General features: G+C 46.3%; 1 protein-coding gene across 2 annotated transcripts; it reads left to right on the top strand.

Annotated features, from left to right (window-relative positions):
* Positions 1 to 5,668: 5,668 nt before the first annotated feature.
* CFAP161 (cilia and flagella associated protein 161) lies at positions 5,669 to 15,254 on the top strand. 2 transcript variants are annotated; one of them, XM_026000288.2, is made up of 7 exons: positions 5,669 to 5,786; positions 6,583 to 6,672; positions 7,279 to 7,511; positions 8,471 to 8,555; positions 12,276 to 12,434; positions 14,229 to 14,302; positions 14,859 to 15,254. In XM_026000288.2, exons 1-7 carry the CDS (start codon positions 5,718 to 5,720, stop codon positions 15,073 to 15,075), a joined length of 927 nt encoding a protein of 308 aa, XP_025856073.2. In that variant the 5' UTR covers positions 5,669 to 5,717; the 3' UTR covers positions 15,076 to 15,254. The 2 variants fall into 2 exon arrangements, with proteins under 2 accessions (XP_025856073.2, XP_025856083.2); XM_026000298.2 differs by having other exon boundaries at positions 5,699 to 5,786; positions 6,491 to 6,672.
* Positions 15,255 to 18,107: the final 2,853 nt, after the last annotated feature.

Genomic DNA, 18,107 nt, shown 5'->3' with positions numbered 1-18,107 from the left:
CCACAAAAGCAGGAGAGTCTCATTTATCCCCATCTCCCAAATGCTGAGTATAATGCTTGACATGTGGCAAATCTTAGGAAATGAATAGATTCCCCAATGCACGGTCATTTTCCAAGAGGTGACAATCTTGACTTGAGTTCTTTCCCACTGTCACTGCTGTACTTATGCACATGCCATCACCTCTCCCCACATTTCCTCCTCACTGGGGCTCCTGCCCTCTGCCTGGCCTGTTGGCTTGAGGTCTGTGCAGTGGCCTGCAGCCCCAGCAAAACTTTTGCCAGCTCTATAGGCATGCCTCATTTCATTGCACTTTGCAGATACTGCTTTTTTTTTTTACAAATTGAAAGTTTGTGGTAACCTTGCATCAGGCAAGTCTATTGGGCCCATTTTTTTTCCAATAGCGTCTGTTCACTTTGTGTCTCTGTGTCACATTTTGGTAATTCTTGAGATATTTCAAACTTTTTCATTATCATGATTAGATTTGTTATGGTGATTTTTGACCAGTAGTTATGACTCACTGAACGTTCAGATGATGGTTAGCATGTTTTAGCAATAGAGTATTTTTTAATTAAGGTATATACATTGTTTTTTTAGACATCATGCTATTGCATACCTAATAGATGACAATACAGTGTGTAAACTTAACTCTTATATGTCCCCAGAAACCTAAAAATTCACAGGACTCTCACTTTATTGCAATATTCAGTTTATTGTAGTGTAGTGGTCTGGAAGGGACTCAGCACCAGTCCAAGGTGTGCCTGGGCTCTGCTGGTGGTCGATCCCTCCTCAGGAACTCACAGTAGCTCTCCACTACTCACAGAAGAAGTCCCTGTTTCCCATCTTGGTCTACAGGCCCTTCACCACCTCCTCCCCCTGTCTTCTTTCATTACCCATTTTCTTTCTGGCCCTTTAGATGTTCCCTGAGTCTTTGTGTCTGTGCCAGCCTCATCCTGCCTCCCCTGTCTGGAAAGTGCTTTCCTTGGTCGTTCATCTACATGGCCAAATCCTACCTGTTTTTCACATTGTTATACAATTTGAGTCTCACTAAAATCTCTTGAGTCAGTCATAGAACATTGGTCCTACAAGATGATCCTTTAAAAAAGGATTCCATGTTAAAATTGGCTCAGGCAATGATGCGCATCATCATCCCTTTGTGGATTTAGGGTGACACCCCAGCACCTGAGGTCCTGAGGAGGGCTACCATCAGGATGACTCTCTAACCCAGCATTTCCTGAATGCATTGACATCAGAACTCTTCCCCCCTCCATATGTATTCACATCCTGCAGCCTCTCTGGGGAATGCTTCCCTCAGAGTTATCAGTCAAGTTATCCTTAACCTGTTTTTATTGGGAAAGAAATCCAGGCAAGAATGCTGGCACGAGCTGAGTGAAAGGAGGGCCAATACCATTATTTTCTTTACTATGCTCTGATGACTTATAATATTTATCATCCAGTGAGGACTTTAAAACTTATTCTCGGAATCCTGGAAGTGACTGGCTTCAAAGACTGTAACTCTCATTCCTCTGTCCTAATATCTGAACTTTGTCCTACTTCTCTTTTCTAAGAATGATCATGTCCAAGTATTTCTTTGGCTTTTCTTTTCCTGCCAGATGTTTCACAAGTAAGGAACAAAAGGTTCCAATTAAATTTTTCCAAGAGTTTCATCAAATCATGACAATAAATAGCAAATACGTTTTCTAGTATATACCTGCCTTACATCAAAATCAGAGTAACTGTAAAGAGGAAGGAACGATGGCCTGATTTTAAGGAGATATTTATAGCTAAATAAGAACTGAGCACATTTTATGGTGGCCAGAAAAGCACGAATGTATTTCTGTTTTAATCTTAGCTTTGAGGGCTTTTGAGGGTTATACATTAACATTTTGTATAGTGAAGTAGAAAATAAGCATTTTACATTTTTTTTTCAAAAATGAAAGTAAAAATTCGGAAAACTAAGGGAAAAAAAACTTTTTGCATGTTTGTTTAACATTTTGTTATTATTACTTAACCTTTAAATCCACCTGTGTTGTAAGTTGTGAGATCCTCCCTGATGGTACTTTATTGTATTAAGAGTCATTTGGGGGGAGAGAACATCAGCACACTATGCACACGCTTAAGGCTGAATCCCTCAGAGGTGATGTCAGAGGGCTGTGCGCTGCTTGGGGGCAGGTCTCACTGAAGTAATCCAGCCAAGGTGACTTAAGAGATTCGTAAGCAAGCAAGCACACAACAGCAGACACCTGGGGTGGGGAATCAGTATTCGGAATTGCTATACTATGTTACAGAAAATGTCTAGCTTTCAATAAAAAAATTTGATCCCTGCCAACAAACAGGAAAATGTGATCCATATTCCAGGGAAAAGGCAGGCTTTAAGAGGGCCCAGATGTTGGACTTAGCAGGCAAAGACTCCAAAGCAATTAAGAATATGTTCAAAGAACTAAGGAAAACCATGATGATAGAATCTAAGGAAGGTATGACAGCAATGTCTCATATTAAATATAGATTATAGATAAAGAAGTGATAGAAAAGAACCAGGCAGAAATTGTGGAGCTGAAAAGTGTTATGACCAAAATGAAGAATTCACTAGATAGGTGGAACAGTAGATTTGAGCTGGCCTGAGAAAAAGTAAGACCTGGAGAAAAAGGACAGAAATTATGCAATCTGAAGCCCAGAGAAAAAAAAGCAAGGAAGAAAAATGAATAGGGCCACAGAGGTACGTGGGACCTAAAGAAGGGCACCCACATACATGTAACAGGAGTCTCAGAAGGAGAGAGAGAAAGGAGAAGACAGATATTCAAAGAATTAATGGCAAATCCCACATTTGAACACAACAATCTACACATTAATGCAGCTCAATGAATTCCACATGGGATGAATGTGAGGCCCTTGCCCCCAGGCTGCAGTCAAGTGATGAAAGACAGAGCCACGGAGGGCATTTTGAAAGCAGAGGAACCAGCACAGGACCCTTTGCAGATGTGCAGGGAACCTGGATAAGATTAATGGTTGACTTAGGAACGGTGGAGGTCAGAAGGCAGGATGATGATGACATTTATTTTAAAAAAATTTTTTAAAGATTTTATTTATTTATGAGAGACACACAGAGAGGCAGAGACATAGGCAGAGGGAGAAGCAGACTCCTTGCAGGGAGCCTGATGCAGGAACTCGATCTCTGGTTGGGGATCATGCCCTAAGCTGAAGGCAGATCCTCAACCACTGAGCCACCCAGTCATCCCTAGTTTTTAAAATTTTTAAAAAATATTTTATTTATTTATTCGTGAGAGACACACACAGAAAGGCAGAGACACAGGCTGAGGGAGAAGCAGGCTCCCTGCGGGGAACCTGATGCAGGACTCAATCCCAGGACCCCGGGATCATGACCTGAGCCAAAGGCAGATGCTCAACCACTGAGCCACCCAGGTGCCCCAGGATGATGACATATTTAAAGCATTGAAAGGAAAAGCTGTAACAAAGGATCTCACAACCAGTAAACCATCTTACAAAACTGGAGGTGAAATAAGCAAATGAGTAAAGGCTAAGAGAATGTATTGCTAGGCCTGCCTTACAGAAACACAGAGGGAATGGGGGACAGCAGGTTATACCAGGCAGTAACCTGAACCCACACGAAACAGCAAAGAGTCAGCAAAGATAAGTGTGTCTGTAATTGCACAATCACGTAGTTATATCTTTCTCCTGATTAAAAAGCTGTTTCACAAAACAATGTGTGGAGAGCATCTTTTTGGGCCTATGATGAACAGCAGCGTAACTCATTTCACAACAATGGCCCAAGGGAAGTAGGTGACAGCAAAGCTTCCTTGGAGTGAGGTCTTACAGACTCATCGAACTTCACTAAATTACATGGAGACCATAGTTGCCTTGTGATCTTTCTGATTTTACAGGGATTATGGAAGCACTTAGAGAAAGCATGAACTTGGAAGTCAGGAGATTGGGCTTAGTCTTTGTTTTCAGCAACTTTGAGCATTTTGAGCTTCGAGGAGCCTGTAGCGCCTTGGAGCCTCAGTGTCTTAATTTATCAAACACAGTCTTAGTGGGATACTACATGACCTACCTTCTTTGTCCTACTGAGCCTTTTGAAGTATCCTAGAATGTGTTGATGGACTGGCAGGGCCAGTGGACTCACAAGTGTGAGAGAATGGCCCATCTGGACCTGCGGCTGCAGCTAGTCAGCTGATATCCTTCCCAGGCCAGCTGCAAAGTGCCCCCACCCTGAATCACCACCCAGAGGCTTCCTTCCTGATTCTCATTCCCTCACTTCCCCAAGGCAGAATGAACTTTTCCTTATACTGCTTTGACCCTTCATCAGCCTTCATTGGCACATCTGTGATACCACTTGTTCAATTATCTTCTCTTTTAGAGTGGGTTTGCTGGAGGGAGGCAAGGGTATGAGTCCTTCATGTCTGTGCTGTCTCAGTAGACACAGAACAAGGTCAACTACCAAATGCATTCCATCTCCGTCAAGCTCCAGGTCATCCTAAAGCAACTGCCTGTCCCTCCTACTCATAAAACACTGCTTTAAAAATGTTGGCTCCAGCATCAGAACAAAATTAAAAAACAACTCAAAAAACCAAAACCAAAAAAAAGAAAAAAAAACAAAACAAAAAAACGTTGGCTCCCGCATGTTCTAGCTCTATCAGGAGTTTTTGCAAGCGACAGGCTTGTCCTGTCACTTGGAGACTGGGGCAGGCGGGATGCTGTAAAGCCCATAGAGATAGGGGTGTCTCAGAACCCTGGAAACAGGCTAACATGATAGATTTCTTACTTTTGAGGCACAGACGTTGTAATTCTACCTTCTGTCCTTCCTCCGCGTTACTTTGGTTTCCAAATTTCTGCATCGAGGATGCATGTTTTAGGGTTAAGGTCAAATTGATGTTGCTTCTGCTTCTCTAAAAATCAGAGGCAGGCAAGTCGTGCTTCGATTCAAAAGCTCCTCTTTTTATATTTTTTATATTCCCCAAATATGAATGAGACCATATAAAATAGTGAAAGGGAATAAAGGGGAGAGGAGAAAAAATGAGTGGGAAATATCAGGGAGGGAGACAGAACATGAGAGCCTCCTAACTCTGGGAAACGAACAAGGGGTGGTGGAAGGGGAGGTGGGTGGGGGGTGGGGGTGACTGGGTGACGGGCATTGAGGGGGGCACTTGATGGGATGAGCACTGGGTGTTATGCTATATGTTGGCAAATTGAACTCCAATTTTAAAAAAATATGTAAAAAAAAACTTAAAAAAAAAAGACAACAACAAAAAACCCCACAAAAGCTCCTCTTTGGTGTTTCAACAAGTAAAGGATATTTTACTTATATGGCACTTTTCGTTTGGATTAAAAAAAAAGAAGAAGAAAGAAAAATGTTTTAAATTTTTAGCATAATGAGGTCTGCCGGCTAGAGTTTGTCCTCCCGCCTGCTTTGCAATTAAACTCCAGGAAATCGTGGTGGAAGGGACTCCAGGAGGCGAGCGTGCCGCCCCTTCCACCCGGCTCCCCGCCTTCCCCGCCTTCCCCGCCCCTCCAGGGCCCCCCTCCCTCGGGCGCCCCCCTCCCCGTCCCCTCCAGAGCCCCGCCCCCGCCCAGGGGCGGCTCCTGTGCTGCCGCTGGTTGGCCAGCAGGCCTCACACCTGGCCAATCGCCGGGGACCGGTTGTCATGGCGACAAGCACGCTAACAGGGCAGGTGCAGGAGGGAGGCCAGGCCCGGGAGCGCAGGATGGCGCAGAACCTGTACAGTCCGCGAGTACGGATGGGCAACTGGAACGAGGACATCTACCTGGAGGAGGTACGCGGCACTGCTCAGGGACTCCCCGGCCCGCCCCAAGGCCGGCGGCCGGGGCCTCCCCTCTCACCCAGCAGACCCCCAACACCTGTGACATCCCACCAAGGCTCGGCCCCCACGAAGTTCACCTGCTGCCCCACAAACCCAGGTCTCACGCTCCTCGACTCTTTCTAGGGGTCCCTTGGCCTCCCAAACCCCATGCCTCCCCTTCCGTCCAGAGCCCCACCAGGTGTCCACCAGGTGTCCTCCATCCTCACAGGTGTATGTGTTTCAGAGGCTGCAGTCCAGGTGCGAAGGAGGCGCGCTCTGTGTGGAAGCACCGCCCCCTCCCGCTCCTGACCCGGTCACACACACCCTCTAGGTGTCCCCGTGGTGTCCCTGGGGTGTTCCTTTCCCTGACATTACACTCACACAGGGCCCTGGGCCTTCAGGAACCCATCCAGCTGGGACTGTGGGGTGGGGTGGACGTTGAGCACCAACTATCGCACAACCAGGGGAGACCTCAGCTGGGGACTCCGTGGCCTCCAGATGTTATTCATGACTGTCTCTGGGTGGACTCATCAAGCATGATGTTTCTTATTCTTTGTGTGTCGTTCTCATTTTTTCAAGTATCCTACACTGAAGTAAAAATATTAAAATAATGCTAAAACAATTTCCACCATTCCCATTATGCTCACATTTCTTTTTCTAAAATGTTGCTTTTTCAGCGTGATGTGCTTCTGACCTGTAAGCTACCAGTGTCTGTAGATTCAGGACTACTGCTGACCTTTTGGGTTCCCCTCATTTTCTCTTTCATCAGGAGCTCATGAAGGACTTTTTGGAGAAGAGAGATAAGGGACAGCTTCTCATTCAGAGAAATAGGCGACTCAAAGAGAATCTTTTGAGACCGGTAATTTTAAATTCAAGCACTGTTTTCAAAATCCTATCGAATCAAGTGTGAGTGTATGTTAGGCAAGCAGACGTTTTGTAAATGAATTATCATTTGGAAAATACTGTTTTTTTTCCCCTTTAGATCTGAAAACCACAGTGTTTAAAATTCCCTAAGATTTTAGAAACATAGGAGAAATCTGCTCTTAATCATGTTTACCCACATTTTCCAAATTAAGACATGGGTGGATCAGTGCAATATGTATAATACCCCTTAGCTGGGGCTTAAGACATTTCCAGTGCATTTGAAGAAATTAAGTGGAGTCAACTCATGTGGTTTTTCATCAACTGTTTTTTTTTAGTTCATTTAGGATTTTGGGGGGACTGTGCTTTGGCACAGTGGGAGGGTGAAGGTAGCAGGAAAGGGAAGAAAATGAAGGACGTGGGGAATGTGAGTTATTACAAGTCATCCAAATGATCTCACCTCTGTTGAAATGGGTCCTCGATAGTGAAGGAAAGCAGGTGCCTGGGGCAGTGACCTCTGCACCCAAGGTAGTGGCCAAAGCACCGGCTGTTGGCTGTCAAGGACTTGCACCATTTGTTTGAAAAACTCCTATTTAAATTGTAGATGCAGCTTTCCATATCTGAGGATGGGTACGTTCACTGTGGCGACAAAGTGATGCTTGTGAATTCCGACTACCCTGAGACAGAAGCCCATCTGGTTTTGGGCGGGGACCTGAGCCTGTGCATGACCCCAGATGAAATTCAAGCCCACCTGAGTGACGAGTTAGAGGTGCCCTGTGGCCTGAGCGCAGCTCAAACCAAGATCCCAGTTGGCAGAAACACTTTTACCATTTTGAGGTAGAAATACTTTAATTTTCAGCTCATTTTTAAAATCATAAATATATTTTCACATAAAGCTTCAGGGTGCCCTGCGACTGGAGCAGTCCTGCCTGGAGGTGAAAGTCATAAGACTCTGTGCTTCTCATCTTGCTGTCTCCCCTTAAGGATTGTTGTTGGGGCCCTTTACCTGCCTTCACCTTAAATGTCAAGATAACTACTCGTTTGTGTTCAGTTATAAATGCTTACTTCAAAAGTATTGGATCTAGGTAATTAAAATCATATTGTGCCTAGAAGCTGGGCTTTTGTAATAACATCTCGGGATGCTGTGAGCTCATCTGAGTTTTTTTTGTTGCTCTTAATGTCACTGTTATTTTTATAACAAAAATAGTTTGGTACAAGGTGGCGTCATGTGTGGGATACTTGAGATCTGGCAAATAAGCAATTAGATCCTTAGAGAACAGATACATAATAATAACGAAAAAGTATTGCTTAACAATGTTTATATGACAAAGATATAGCCAGTCTTTTAAGTCTTTAATTGAGATCTCCTTTGAATACTGATAATTTATGTCAAGACAACTAAAAGTTGACCACAATCTCTGTGTCCTGGAGGATTAAGAGGGAAGACTGTATTAGGTGTGCACACATTTGTTACTGTGGCTCTTCTAAAGATGTCTGTGCACCGGACCAGAATTCCTCAGTGTCAGATAGCGTGATGTGCTCACAAAGAGGGGATGCCTCTTGTGAGGCACAGCATGTTGGCTGTGGTGGGACACAGGGACAGGGTGCCAGCTGGATTCGAAGGCCCAAAGAAATGACCATTTTGAAAATGTTTAGTTACTTAATCAGTTATGGTGTGTGAATGTACATTATCAAGAAAATTGATTATAAACAAAATTGCATCTGCAAAAAAAAAATTAGGATGCAGAATGATTCTAATATAGAGAGTTGACGTGATACTTACCCTTCGCTGACAGTGAGGACAGGAATGCCATGGGTCAAGTCCTTAGATATGGACAGAACTTCTGCCTTGCGATAACAGGAGGATTTGAAGGCAAAATGGTGAGTCATCACGGTGGGTGTGACCGGGTGGTCACACCTGCATGTGTGTTCGGGACCAGGTGTTTTTGTTTCTATGTGGGTTTGTGGCTGTGCACAGAAGTGGACAGAGGACGCAGCAGGCGTGAGCTTCACCTTTGGCTGCTTCAGCTTCAGTCCACAGCTCTTCACTGGCAGTGTTGGGCCACTTCTTTCCTTCTAACTTTTTGAATGACAAAAGTATACCTTTAGATGCTAAGGAGGAAGGGAGAAAACTCTTCCTAAATGCTGCTGACAAAAAGCAAAAATGTATGCCACCTCCACCTGTAAGTCAACGATTGGATTAATTAATCATCGTCTGACAGCTGTACCAATGTTCTCAGGGTATATTATCTGATTACCTTTTTTAAAAACTTGATCTTTGTCTTTCTGTTGAGGATTAGCAGGTGTAATAGAACCAGATCTGGGTCTAACTAGTTGACATGTCTCTCTATGGGGTGGGACTTCAGATAGGTCATATAACTTTTTTGAGTCTCATCTATAAAATGGGGATTATTATACCTTACTACATGCTTAACTGACACACACACACACACACATATATATATATATATATATATATATATATATATATATATATACATACAATCATCCAAATAGGCCTTTAAAAATATTTATTTATTCATGAAAGACAGAGAGAGAGAGAGGCAGAGACACAGGCTGAGGGAGAAGCAGGCTTCCCACAGGGAGCCGGATGTGATTTCCATCCCAAGACCCTGGGGATCATGCCCTGAGTCAAAGGCAGACACTCAACCACTGAGCCACCCAGGCATCCCTCTCAGAACAGATTTAAATAAAATACCGGGAAAGCTTCAAGCCCTGCAGCATGGAGATACACCATTTCTGGTCCCCCCCTCCCCTCCGCACATACTGTCCTTAACTCTCCCATCTTCTTTGTCCCTGTAAATCATCTGTTCTTTGCCTGAGTACTGATTTGTGATTATGTATCTGCTCTTCCATAGATTATAACATCTTGTCATTCTGTTGGTAATTTTTCCTCCCTTTGGCTACTTGGCTTTTATTATTTTTATTTTTATTTTTATTTTGGCTGCTTGGCTTTTAAATCACAGTCGCTCTCACATCTTTTTGAGTAAAATGTATCAGTGTTTTCCTTGGTAATTCCTTCCATTGCTTGGAGCCCTATTAAGTCTGCTCCAGAGATACTATAAAAAGAAAAACTTGTATGGACTTCTTGATGTCTGAAGTTTGACTTTGCTCCAATTTGTCTTCATCCGCTTGAGATTTATTTCGATACAGGGTTCTATGCAGACATGTGATTTCCCCACAAACAACTAATTAGCTGCTTTTTTGTTATTTCTTGAATAATTATTCCCTTCCTCACTGACACGCAATGCCCCCATAGCGTCCATCCGTTAAGTCACTGTACAGACTACATGCTGTCTCTGAGCTTCCTATTTTAACCCTTTCAACTCAAGTTGTATGTATGTATGTATGTATGTATTTATTTATTTATTTTTCAAGTTGTATATTTTTATTCTAGAATTCTACTTTATGATATAATGAGACATTTTGATGGCTTGTCAGGCTAGTTCTCTCCCTACACTTCTTTGTCTGAATTGTATTAAGAATTAACCTCTCAGTTAATTATTTCTACAAGTCCCTCTGCCCCCATGGGGGGAAAAATCATGTAGTATTTTGATTGGCCCTGGAAAATTATGTAAATTCACATATTTAGTGCTTTACAACACTTTTTCTTCTGAGGTGTCTTGCCATTTATTCATTTATTTTTTTGTTTTCTCTCTGTAAAATGTTGTGGTTTTCTTCCCACAGATTTGGTGCTGATCTCATCAAGGTGGTCCCCTGGTATCTTCTATTGTGGGGGCTCCTGTAGGGCGGCCCTTACAATAGTTGCAACAAAACTATAAGAAACCTGTCAACATTCATACTTACCTTTGATGAAATCCCTTACTCTTGTTATTTCTAATGATTTTCCAGCTGATTGTTTTATGACTTCTGGGTAGACGGCCCTTTCCTTTTCAAGGGATGATGATTCAATCTTCTCTCAAATTTTCTCATTTCTGTTGCTTGTCTTTGAAATAGCAAGTGCTTCCAGGGCATTCATTAAAAGATATCTGGTAATACTGAACTTCTAGATTTCTTCCTGATTCATTATTATTTTTCTTTACATTAAGAAGGCAGAGTTTGGGGCAGCCCGGGTGGCACAGCGGTTTAGCGCCTGCCTTCAGCCCAGGGTGTGATCCTGGAGACCCAGGATCGAGTCCCACGTTGGGCTCCCTGCATGGACCCTGCTTCTCCCTTGCCTCTGTTTCTGCCTCTCTCTGTGTCTCTCATGAATAAATAAATAAAATCTTAAAAAAAAAAAGAAGGCAGAGTTTGTGGTTTGAGGAAGATATTCTTTGCCATCGGAAGTCCTGGTTTTCCTGTTGCTCTAGGTGGCATCAACATTGACCCAGTCACTGAGAGCCAAGCTCTGGTGAGTCTTGGGCCCATCCCACTTCCCTGCCCATGTCCAGCTCACAGCTCTCCATTCATACTGTGTGTAGGTTTGGCTTTTCATCCCCAATGCCAGGACCTCAGTCCAGGGCCCCTTGGCTTGACCTCTCTTGTCTCTCCTGATTTCAGACCACAGTAGATGCACACTGCCAGATTGATCCTTCAGGGGCTCAGGTTGGTCAATGCTGCTGTTCCTCTGTGACATGTCCCTGGCCTCCCTGACCACCACACTGCCTCCTCCTCAGAGCTTCTCCTGAGCCCCTGGGAAGCACGTGTCCTCACCTATGCCTGCCTGTAGCTCTTCCATCCCTGGTGGCCAGCCATCCCTCGCAGGTGCTTCCCAGGCTCATCCTCTGTCACTCCCCTGCTCATCAGGAAAGGGCTCGAAGATAGTGCCTCATTTCTACCTTCCCCACAGTGAACACCTCCTGGCACAGCTTTGCACGTGAGAACTTACCGAGATTGGCAGAAACAGCCTCGACATTGAGGGTCAAAGTCCATCAGTCAAGAACTAACAAGCCACTAATGTTTCAGACTTTTCTGCAGGATGGGGCCCCTCTTGGCTCAATCCAGGTGCCTGGATAGAAGCCTAAATGAGTCCCGTGTGTGGACATTGACTCCTGAGGGGCGCAGAGTGAATGTCAGCTGTGATGGTATTGGTTGTAAGGACACTTCACTTCATGTAACGAGTTTCGTGCAACACTATTTTGAAGAAGCAAACTAGTGGTCCAGGCCGAAGCCCTATGATGGAGGAGGGGAGCAGGGATGGGCTGAGGAGGAGAGAGTGGGTTTGGTGTCCAAAGGAAGGAGAAGCCATGGAGGTGACATGGGCAGGTGGGCAGCCTCAGCGTTCTGAGATGACATTTCTCAGGGGGAGGAAAACCGAGTGTTCTCATATAATTGGCAAGAGTGGGATTTTCCAAAACTGCTTTTTAAAAAAATATTTTATTTATTCACAAGAGAGACAGAGAGAGAGAGGCAGAGACACAGGCAGAGGGAGAAGCAGGCTCCATGCAGGGAGCCCAATGTGGGACTCGATCCTGGGTCTCCAGGATCAGGCCCTGGCTGAAGGCAGCGCTAAACCACTGAGCCACCCAGGCTGCCCCCAAAACTGCTTTTGAACGCACCTGACATCTAGCCAGGTAGTAGTTTACTTGCCCAGCTTTCGCAGGGCTGTGGTGTTGCTCATTCACGTGTTGCCATTCTCAGCTGTATTTATCAAGTGACCACAGGACCCTGCTGAAGTCGTCAAAGAGGTCTTGGCTTCAGGAGGTGTACCTGACAGATGAGGTCTCCTACCTGAACTGCTGGCAGGCTGCCTTCCTCGACCCCCAGCTACGCCTGGAGTACGAAGGCTACCCAATTCCGGTGAGCACAGCCTGGGAGAGACACTGGTACCCCAGGGCTCTTCCATGGGTGTGATTTACTCCTGTGTGTGCAATGGGAGGCTTCTGAGCATTCTTACACCGTCTGGGCCCCGTGTACTTTCTCTTCCCCCCACCCCTACTTCATTTGAACCTCTAGCCTGGGGCAGCATCCTGCACGGCTGTTTCTCAATCCCAGCTGATATTAGACTCACCCACTGAGCCTTACACACACACCACCATCTGGATTGTAAGGATTATGATGCTGGTCTCTTCCAGGCAGCTCACTTCTGTAGGTGCTGGGAAACGTTGGGTCCTACAGGGCAGCATCTTTCCTGTTCTCGTTGTTGGGCGCTTCCCCGGGAGCTTGGGCCCCGCAAGGCTGGAGCACCAGGCACCGGTCCCCTGGGCCAGAGGCTTTGCTCTGGCTCCTGACGCATCCAGCACACACAGAGTGAGTGGTCGTTGGAAATCACTGAGAGCGCTTGGAATTGCAGTGGGCAAGGACTGAAGGGTTGGCCAGCGGAGGTGGCCATGAAACGGGGGTGATGATAGTATCCGCTGATGAGGCTTGGTCGGTGCAGTGGCTGTGCTCACTGGAACAGTGCCTGGCTCCCAGTGGCTCGCAAGCACTCCTGGTTGTCATGGTTGTCGCTGTGCTTATGGGAAAGCAGTGGGCCGGGCCCAGATCTGTGCCTCCTGCTAGCTCAGGCCTCCCTGGCACACGGCTCCTGTCTGCGCACTCAGAGCCCCACACCTGTCCTGGCTACCTTACTGTGCTCAGAGTTCGCCAAGTGCTCCTGGGGTTGAGTAAGTCAGCTTTCCCGCTTGCTGCAGCAGGGCAGGAGGCATCCGTGGGGCGCATCTCAGGAAGCCGGTGGTACAGAGGACGTGTCCTAGGATTTGGGCTTTGATTGGGGGATTTAGGGAGGTTCCCAGGAAGTGGGGGCTCTGCTCCTGATGCCGTCAGAAGTGGGGTGATTCTGTGACTGGCATCTCAGCACCCCTTAGCTGTGGAGAGGGCGGGCCAGAGCGAGGTTCATGCTGTCCTCAATCAAGAAGCAGCAGCTTCTTGACCCCGGAAGGGCGGACCCTGGAGGGACGGATGTTGGCCATTCCGTGGCGTGGACAATGCTCACGTTTAGTCTGTGTTCACAGAGTGGTCTCGTTTTTGCTCTGACCCTTCGTGGTTGCAGGGTGGCCGGGTCTGACGTGAGCATCCTCTGACGCTGAATAGGTCCCACAGGAGCGTGGGGGCCTTGCAGTGAGCGCCCGTCAGTCCCTGGAGGCCAGGGGCTGCTTCGTTCTTCCTCATACAGCTTATAGCTTTCATGAGCCAGGAGTTTGAAATAATACATATTGTTTTTCTGATTATAAATGTAATACCTGCTCACTGAAGGAAAAATTTAAAAAGCACAAATAATGTGAAATTAACCAGTAATTTCACTTTCCAGAGAAAGCCACTGGTATTTATAATTTCTTTTTCCATGTATGTTTTTTTTACTTAATTTAATTTTTTTAAACAAAATTGGACCTCAGCGATATCCTTATCTTCTCCACTTAAAAACACCATTGATTATATCTCATGCTGTGAGAGATCTTCTTCAGTGTGGCTCTGAGTGGCTCTAGAATGTTCCATCATATATGCACCTGCAATGATGTATGTCATCTGTCCTTTATGGTTTGGCTTCTCGGTTATTCTATTTTCTAAAAATTAATTTAAATGAATATTTCCAAATTTTTGCCTTTAGGAATTGGAGGCTTTAGTGCAAATAACACACTCTCTTCATCTTTAAAGGCAAATGCAAAAGTTATCATCAATCACTGTCACACAAATCGGGGACTGGCAGCCCACCGGCACCTATTCTTAAGGTATGTGTTGCAGGGCTCAGCGAAATGCCACAAATAGGGGGGTAGGCTGTGCCTATTAGCAAGGAAGCTCAATTTATTTTTATTTATTCATTTATTTATTTTGGCAGGGGAAGGGCAGAGGGAGAGAGGGAGAATCTCAAGTAGACTCCATGCCTAGTGCAGAGCCTGATGCAGGGATCGATCTCATGACCCTGAGATCATGACCTGAGCCAAAATCAAGAGTCAGACACTTAACTGACCGAACCTCCCAGGTGCCCCCAAGAAACTCAATTCGGAGTGTGGCCACAGACACAAGTCCTTTGATGAAGTATTGTCACAAAGGACTCGATGGTGTGACAAAGCCTACCTGTGTCCACAAGTCCCTCTCAAACAAGAGGATCTTAGCTAAGGGGACCCTGTGCCCCTCATCATTGCCTAAGTAGGGTCAAACGTTGGGCAGACATGTATTGTAGAGCCCACCCTCCCTGAGCAGGGGCTTGGAGGAATGAGTGGACAGAGTTCCTTACCCAGAGCCACTACTCCGTTTCCAACCAGTATCCATTCTTTCTTGCCCCAGTACCTATTTTGGAAAGGAAGCTGAAGTGGCGGCTCACACACATCTGGATTCACACAGAGTTGAAAAGCCAAGGAACCATTGGATGTTGGTGACTGGGAATCCCCGCAAAGACTCGTCCACCATGTTGGACCTGCGTAAGCCACTGGCGGAGGACAGCCGAGCCCTGGAGCAGGCCACCCAAGCCCTGGAGCAGGCCGTGGACCCCGGGGTGCAGTGACCCCAGGTGCACCTGCTCAATGGTCAGCGGGGGCGGTCAGGACCTCTACCTGACTGGCCACACGATCTTGCAATGATTTTTTGCCAAGTGCAAAATAGTCTTTGAAACTGGCACATTTGCCATGGCAGCTATGTGATCAGAAAGTTCCTGACAAAATAAATATTTTTCCCTTCCACATATTTGCTTGTCTATTCATTCTTTGTGGGGTATAAGGTAAAGTGTTATAATGGGATGAAGAGTCCCCCAGCCCTGTTGGTAAAGATGAGCCATGAGGCTGTCTCATGGGGACCTATGCCAAGAAGCAGATGGTAGGCTGCAGGTGGTGTAGATGTGGTTTAAAGAGACACTGCTTTGGGATCCCTGGGTGGCGCAGCGGTTTGGCGCCTGCCTTTGGCCCAGGGCGCGATCCTGGAGACCGGGATCGAATCCCACGTCAGGCTCCCGGTGCATGGAGCCTGCTTCTCCCTCTGCCTGTGTCTCTGCCTCTCTCTCTCTCTGTGACTATCATAAATAAATAAAAATTAAAAAAAATTAAAAAAAAATAAAGAGACACTGCTTTAAGGAGGCCTTTGCCAGCAAGTGCTGCAGGAGTTAGGGCGGTGTTTCCTGTCCCCAGCCATGCATTGGATTTACTCAGAGAACTTTAGCAGTTGCTGATGCCTGGGCCCCAGCCCAGAAATTCTGATTTAATGCAGCCAAGGTGGAGACCCACTGCGGTAGGAGGCAGAGGAAGGAGCAGGGGTTCCTTGGGGCATCCAGGGAAGGCTTTCCTCAGTGAGTTTCAATCAGGCCACCATTCCGAATCAGGTGAACAACATGGAGTGAGCCCAGTGCCCCTCTGCATGCCAAACCATGAAATCAGAGTTTCTGCAGTGGGGCTTTAAAAAGATACAGATGCTTGAGCCCAGCTCCAGGGATTTTCATTGGAGTGATTTGGGGTGGAGGTAACAATATTTTCAAAAACTCGCCTTTTTACTGTAATGTACAGCCTGGTCTGAGCACCACTGGCAGGTGAATGGAGTTAGGTTTGCCTAAGTGTCTCCTGAGGGCGAAATCAGGATTGGGAGTAGGTCAGTTGGGGCTCCAGCTGGGGAGAGATGTTCTTTAACAGTTCAATCTGCAAGCATTTGGACCAATTCTGGTGCATTCTAGCTCCTACCGTAAAAGGCATCCATGAGAAGCTTCCAGACGGCATTGGGATTCCTGCCTTGAGCCACTTATCGGTGGTATCTTGAGAACCAGCACAGCGTTTCAGTACCAGGACTACTGAGCAGGTTTGCATGACTGTGGTTAGTGACAATAACAGTTGAATGTGACAGCAAAGCACAGTCGTTTTAATCCAGAGACATTAAACCATGAAAAAGGCATCCCTGTGCATCTTGGCATCAATGAAAGACACCCAGCAGCTGGGAAGTTGGCACTACTGAGTTCAGACCCACGCTTACCTCGTGCCATCACTTCAGACTGCTCCCTGGGTCTGTCAAGCATGTTACAAAACCATAAAACTCCTTGTTGAATCTCACTCTTCTCAAGGGTTAGATGAGATATGGTTCATTTCGGTGTCCCCATTTCTTGAGAAATACCTGTTGTGTGAATAAAGGAACAGGTGAATGAGCCCGCACCTTTTACAGGGGTAGCAGTAGGCTTGTACAAGTTAAGTGGTCTGCTCAAGATCACACAGCTTCTACCAAGCAGGATGGGGCAGGAGCAGGTCAGGTCTTCTAGACCCTCCTCTACACCAGAGTAGAGGACCTGGTGCTCTCAGGTTTTGAGTCCAGATAATTTTTTGTTAGTGAGAGTGGGGGGTGGGGGGCTGTCCTGTTATAAGATGTTTGGCAGCATCCCTGGCCTCTAACCATTGGATGACAGTAGAGCCTCTCCACTTGTGACGGCTGAAGGTGTCTCCAGACATTGTTCAACATCCACTTGGGGCACATCTGCCATTGGGACACCACTACCCTAGATCTTCTAGAGATTTATATCCCATCTATAGAGGATGCCATAAAGGGGTCTTTCTTCTATTTATATTTTTTCTTTAGAGGATACTCTATGTGCTTTTAAGAAACTACCAGGTACATGAATAATCTGCTTTTAGCATCTGATTTGGGCTTTGTTGGAAACTTAGAATTTTGTGTACAGCGGCCCTAAGGACAAAGTTGCTCTGGATGTAGTTACATGCCTGGAAGGCACTCAGCAGCTCAGTAGTGGCCTCCAGTGTGGGGGGCACACAAGCCGGCCCATACAGATGGGAAAAGAAAAGCTTAGGACTTCTATGTGTATCATTATTTTATCTTTTAAAATACATTAGTGTGTGTTTCCTACCATTCAAAATGTTAGTTTTAAAATATACATAATAGTTTAATGGGCTTGAGTAAAATTTATAAGTGCAAATATATATACGTGTGTGTGTGTGTGTGTCTAGCTATTGCTCAAAACTTACCATGGAGGGCTGTGTGCTGGGTGCTGTGTGTGCTTGTTTTCATACAGAAAGTGCCCTGGAGTCACTGATGTTGTGCAGTTTTGTCCGGAGTTGTGGGCTGTGGGCTCCCCCAGCTCCAGGCCTCACTCGCTCACCTGAACAGGTGTCTGTGGATCGCACACGGAGTGCCGGTTCTCTTACCAGGGCTGTGGACACGGTGGGCACTCACACCAGGTCCCTGTGGTGAGGGAGGGGAGGGGGAGACCACGAGCCTGTGCGTGCAGAGAGCACTTCTCGGGCTGGGCCATGGGGGAGAGGGAGAGGGAGAGGGAGATGACTCATGCCCAGGGACCAGATGCCAAGGCAGCAGGAATGGAAAAGAGGAGCATTCCAGGCACAGTGGGTGGGGGCGGGGGGGGGGGACTGTGCCCAGAGGCAGGGACTTAGGCAAAGGCCCAGTTCATGTGGGCTGTGTACACAGCTGATGCTCAACAAGTAGTCCTAGCAAGCTTGTACTGGCCGGTAAAGTACTGTCATATCTCCAAGCTGCTTGGAGACTAGCTTCTGACCCAAGTCCCCAAGGCGCCCCTGGCAGCCCTGGCACCTCTCTGCA

The sequence above is a fragment of the Vulpes vulpes genome, chromosome 14, assembly GCF_048418805.1.
Source record: "Vulpes vulpes isolate BD-2025 chromosome 14, VulVul3, whole genome shotgun sequence".
NCBI lineage: Eukaryota > Metazoa > Chordata > Mammalia > Carnivora > Canidae > Vulpes > Vulpes vulpes.
This window is presented reverse-complemented; position numbering and strand designations above follow the sequence as displayed.